This window comes from Telopea speciosissima, chromosome 10 (genome assembly GCF_018873765.1).
Source record: "Telopea speciosissima isolate NSW1024214 ecotype Mountain lineage chromosome 10, Tspe_v1, whole genome shotgun sequence".
Classification (NCBI taxonomy): domain Eukaryota; kingdom Viridiplantae; phylum Streptophyta; class Magnoliopsida; order Proteales; family Proteaceae; genus Telopea; species Telopea speciosissima.
The window spans coordinates 20,340,832-20,346,579 of NC_057925.1; the positions used below are offsets into that span (position 1 = coordinate 20,340,832).

General features: G+C 36.3%; 1 protein-coding gene across 3 annotated transcripts in view; it reads left to right on the forward strand.

Annotated features, from left to right (window-relative positions):
* Positions 1–5,748, forward strand: part of LOC122641868 (nucleolar complex protein 2 homolog) — a 102,687-nt gene that overhangs the window by 38,972 nt on the left and 57,967 nt on the right. The window contains exons 10-13 of one of the 3 annotated variants that reach the window (XM_043835186.1): positions 2,390–2,596; positions 2,915–3,004; positions 3,087–3,181; positions 4,102–4,221. In XM_043835186.1, the coding sequence (XP_043691121.1) occupies positions 2,390–2,596; positions 2,915–3,004; positions 3,087–3,181; positions 4,102–4,221 (512 nt within the window). Of the gene's footprint in view, positions 1–2,389; positions 2,597–2,914; positions 3,005–3,086; positions 3,182–4,101; positions 4,544–5,748 lie in introns of those variants that run through there. The other 2 variants (XM_043835187.1, XM_043835188.1) reach the window with 2 other exon arrangements.

Genomic DNA, 5,748 nt, shown 5'->3' on the forward strand with positions numbered 1-5,748 from the left:
TCAACGGAGGCCTTTGAATGCTCTAGTACAGAGGAGTGATTTGATTCTGATTGAAGGAACTAAAAGAGCCAGGGGCAGACCTATAATGACCTTAGGAGAAGTGGTGAGGAAAGACATGCATAGCTTAGGCCTTGTGTCAAGTCATAGAGCTCTGATTGGAGGGCAAGGATCCATGTTGCCGACCCCATTTAGTTGGAATAAGGCTGAGTTGTTATGGAGTTGTGTTCTTTATTGTTTGTTTCCTTGATCTGTTAGCTACACAAGAACCAGGTCATAGTTGTCAAGGCGACTCAAGGTGTTGGAGGGGTGCTTAGGCGACAAGGCGCCCTGGGCGTGCATTAATGAGTATATGTAATATAGCAATGATAATGTTATATAATTATGTTTATATGCAACATATAATCCATATCAATGCAATATGAAATAATTATACTAGTAATGGCCTAATATGAGAAAACCAATATATAATAAATAAAGCTTAGATATAATATAAGCATATTCATCAAAAAACAGCAATAAACATAACTCAACATAAACTCGTGAAGTGTCAACAAGGAGTGTCATCATCGCCTTGGACCCAAGAAAGAGCCTGGATGCCTAGGTGACGTCAACAGCTATGAACCAGATAGTTAACACCTGTACTGAAGTCTGGAGTATGAATAATGTTTCACAGCCATATGGTCTTTTGTTAAATGGCTGAAATGGGTTTACCCAACCTTCACCGCTCGAAGTAGAATATTTGTTTCACAGCCATATGGTCTTTTGTTACTGGAGTATGAATAATGTTTCAGTCATATGGTCTTTTGTTAAATGGCTGAAATGGGTTTACCCAACCTTCACAGCTCGAAGTAGAATTTTTATTACTGGTTATTACCATGATTGTGAATGGATAACTCAACAGTAGAAGTTAGTAGGCAATGTACCAGAGAAGTTTTTTTCCTGTAAATTTATAAATTTCATTGACGTTGTACATGGTGAAACAATTTTTTTTTTTGAGACTAGGAGGCATTTGTTTTTGCTAGAAATACATGGAAATGTCATGATGTCTGAAAAGTAAAGATACTAACCTTCCCCATAATTTTTTTTTCAGTTAAATAACAACCTTTTCTGATGCTAGACCATTTTGTGGTGATCTGCATTAATTCTTAGCTCCAGCAAGGGAATTTACTGACATCCTGATACTGATTCCCATGCTGATACTGATGAATGGTGGAAGGATCCAATTATTATAGCATATGTTTTGAAATCCAGATGTTCTCACTCAATGGCTTTCCGTATGACTTGAAAAAGCGTGTTCATTAATTTTCAAGCTTTAGGCTTGTTTTCAGCTTCAGCAAAATGATGAAAGCTGATCATTCATTTAATAAGAACCATGATAATGATAAAGATCAAATATGTACAGAGCCTGTTCTTTTGGATTGGAGAGGCATGGAACTTTAAACCTCATGAGTTGATAATAGGGGTTGACTTGGCAATTTGATTGGATGGGTCAATTGGGACCATTGAGGCACTCAATGATATATATATATATATTTTTTTTGGGGGGGGGGGGGGTCAATTGGGACCATTGAGGCTCTCAATGAGGTTTGTTGGTATGGAACATCATCCTTGATATTGAATATTTCTTTAACTAATATTCGTACTTGACTTGCAAGTGGACTGGCCTATTAGGCAAACATTAGATTTTGTAAGATATAATATTCTTAACATGGCAAGGGTTTGTGTTGTGTGGTGTTGTGCATGTGCCTCTACGCCTTGTGCCCCTCTGCCTTGTGCTCCTCAATACCACTTGATGGCACCACCTTGTGAAGTCGTGATGGTGTCATGTGCAGAGCTGTGTGTGTGGTGGGCCTGGATGTTCAGTGGGGTGTTGTTGTGTTGATAGACACTGTTGTATGCCCTTCCTAACAGCTATCTTTTGGGATGAGCAGATATAATATAAGAATTGTCATATAGTTTTTGTAGTTGATCCATATAATTTCTCTTGTATATTTCATTGCTTCTCAATGTTTTCTTATGCCAAAAAGAAAATCTTATGATGAGAAATGAGAGAAGCAGGGCATTAGGAAACAGAAAAAACAAAAAAAGGACTTGAAAGAAGTGAGATAGCTTGCCCTTTGCCACTATGATTGAGTCAAATGTTAGGTTTCCGTGAGGGGAATTTTCTGAGAAGCCAGAGATAACACTGGTGATTCTGGAACTGAGTCATGAATATCAAGTGTTTTCATTCTAGCCATTCTTCCAATGCACTTAGCTTCATACCCATACTCGATGTCTACTGATCATTCTCTTTCCCTTGGGTACTATCCTCTTTCATAAATGGGGTTGCCATGTGATGGGTTATGTTTTTATTCATCGTGCAGTGATTAACGTTACATTTTATATGCAGGTGCCAAAACAATGGTTCAAATCACTGAAATTCCAGGAAGTGTGCATCCTTTCTGCAATTGAGCTACTCTCAGCGCACTTTGCTCAATGGAGCTATCACATATCCTTCCCTGAACTAGCAACAATTCCTCTGATCCGCTTAAGAAAATTCCATGAGAAAACAATTGGTGAAAGCTTAAGGCGTCCAGTGAAACGCTTAATGGATCAGGTATATTTTTGAAAGAGGTTCTCAATGAAGCAAATTGTGCATGAATCCAAATTAAGGAATTCATCCAAGCTTTTCAGTGTGACCTCTTGTGGTCCTTATCCCTGAAAAAAAAATCTAGTTCTAGACGCTTTGCTGGTTTTTGTTGGAATATTTTGTGGATAATGAGAAAATCCCAAAGGTTTGAGAATTTGAATGTCTGAACATGTTTTAGACTGCAGATGGCTAGGAAATATGCATGCAGCCCCGCTTCATTGATTATCTACATCTACTGATTTCTGAAACTTACCATTTGAAGGACCCCATTTTCTGGTGATGCAGGTTGAGCAGAACGTTGAATATGTGCAAAAGAAAAGAAATGAGGTTGCATTTTCACCAAAAGACGAGGAATTGGTGCAATCATTTCTTCAGGTTGGATTTAATTCATTCTGCTCAACTTTTAAGTGGGATGTTCTGAATATTATGTCTTATTTTCCGACTGTTTACTCTGCAGCTTGAGAAGTGTAGTGGAAATACACCTTTTACTCAATACTATACGAGCATTATGAGAAAATCTTTCCCAAGGCATGGTCTTGAAGAAAAGATAAGGTATCATTCACCAGGCAACGTTTTCTTTCCTATGTTGTATTAATCCACCCTACTGTTCTGTTCCATATGGAATTATCAATTTGGAATATTCCATGAGTAGGCTCATGAGATTTAGGTGGGTTGCAGAACTTGAGTAGGCTGTTGGGACTATAGGTAGGTAATGGGTTGAATTGAACAATTGGTAGAAGTATGGTGAATGTTTTGAAATTTAAACTTATATGGGGTACAAAGTATTGTTTTGAACAATAGATTGGATATAGTTCTCTCTCTTTTCTCCTAGTTCACACCTGTCAAACTGTGTTCGTCCATGTTGGTAGTCCATTGTTGTGGTCCGACATACAAGTACCCAACTTCCCATTGTCATCAGAATCTGTTCTTTATTCTTTCATTATTATCATTTTGTCTGTTGAAACTTTACTCTCTTTTTTTTTCGCCCCTCGTACAATATGTTGGAGAGTTTCTAGAAAACAGAGTTTAAGTGGATTGAAATATCTTATAAAGGATTTATGACCAAGCAAAGAAAATGCAGTCAATGTGCACTTCAACGGTTCATATTCTGTTTTATGCAAATATTCATTTTTCCCCTTAGTTGAAATTGAAAAATAAAGTTATTATTATTAACCGAAAAGTGGGATTTCTGGATGTATACTGTTCATAGTTTCTTTTCATTAAGTTTGAGCTAATAACTAATTAAAGTGCTTTCTTTTCTCAATATATTCTGTCCACCTGGATGACTTGTACAATTCATGTCAGAGCTTTACTCTGGTAACATTTAGAGAAAAGAAGGTTGTGGAGCTCCAAACACAAAGTCAACCTTCTGCTGATCTTTTCAAATATGATGATATCTGGGTGTCTTCATTCCAATGATGGGTAATCATTGCTTTTTGATAAATTGTTGTCTTAATATTTGTAAACTGCAGTGTGCAGAACCAGAAAACATCAAGAAAGAAACCAGCGCAGCCTCTTGAGCATGTGATGGATGTCAGCGATAATGGTGAAGTTTTAAAGAATGAAAATGTGAATTCAATCACCAATGGAAGAATGAATGGGAGGAAAAAGAAGCAAAGAACTTGATTGTGGAAGGCTTAGGTTTCACGGTGTTGCCATGTGAAAGCTTGGTGAGAAACGAAGACAAATGGAAGTACTCATTATCTGGGTTAATTGTATGACCAATACTCAACTTGTGAAGGCTGAGGACTTCTACAGACCTGGAGATGTTCTTGAATTGTTGTCTTCCGATCTGTCTGGGAGTCGATTTTTAAGCCACAGGATTTTCATGCATATAGCTATTTATGCTTCTCTGCACCTTCATGTTTATCATTTCTGAAGATAAATCTGTTGCTCTTGTTTTGCAAGAGAATGCATCAATTTTGGATATTGGTAAACCAGATTTTTACTGTTAACTTATAGGAGAGGGAATCTACATGCTGTCGCCGTGTAATGGAATCCCCATGCTCAGCCAATGGGAGCATGGGAGGGGACGTCTCATGGTTCGTATACAGAGGTGTTATCACATATCAAGGAGTGTTAGGATGAGAGAGTGTGAGTGTTGTATACACACCGTCAGTATGTACGGCCTTTGCCCTAATTTATATTTATGTTAATTGCATTTCAAAAAGTTCCGCAATATTCAATGTTCTCTTTTTGGATAAAACTATGTGCACTGTTCATGGGTTGCAATTTGAAACTTTCTTTGGGTTTTGACCATAAAGAATCTCTCTGGGCATGGCAATTAGGATTGTCCACAGGGTAAACCCATAAAATAAGGGTTGAGATAAAGGAAATAAATTTTTGTTTTCTTGATATTCATCAGCTTGTTATGATACGAAAGAAAAAAAAATCTCAAATCGTTAGAGAGAACAATATTATTCCTATATCATTGCTGTTTTCTTTTTGGTTGTCTTTTATTTGATAAAAACAATTTTAGATCTGTTTTTTTTTCAGGTAAAAGTAAATGAAGGTTCCATATGATTGGAAATGAAATGATTTAAAAAGGAAAAAGAAAAATATTCATTAATAGTTAATAGCTATGATGATCCAACTCAACAATTTTCCAAATCTGGTTATAAAGATTATTTTAATTTTCTACCAATTTCCTTTTATTTGGGGAGGAAAGAAATCATTTGGGGGTACAATATCATTTTTTGTATGATTTATATCATTTTTGTATGATTTATATCTGGGTCTACCATAATAATTACAAAAAGTTCATTTTCTTTTAAATATATCTATTCCCCCCTCATTCCTGTTTGTCAGAAGGAAACATTTCAAGGAACATTGATATTAGGCAAAAGTTTTCATGCATGGTTGTGCATGTTCATGATCAATATTAAACTATTTGAAGTGACATTAGTGCATGTTCATGATCGATATTAAACTATTTGAAATGACATAAAAACCCCTATCCCACCCCTTTCTTTTTCATGGATTTGATGGGAAAATCTTTCATGTACAAATAATGTTAGGTATTTGACTGATATGTCAAAAGCTCTGAAGCTGATGGAACGTGTTAAATCAAGCTCTTTAACCTATCCATACTAGGCTGGTCTAATCTAGCACTTATATAC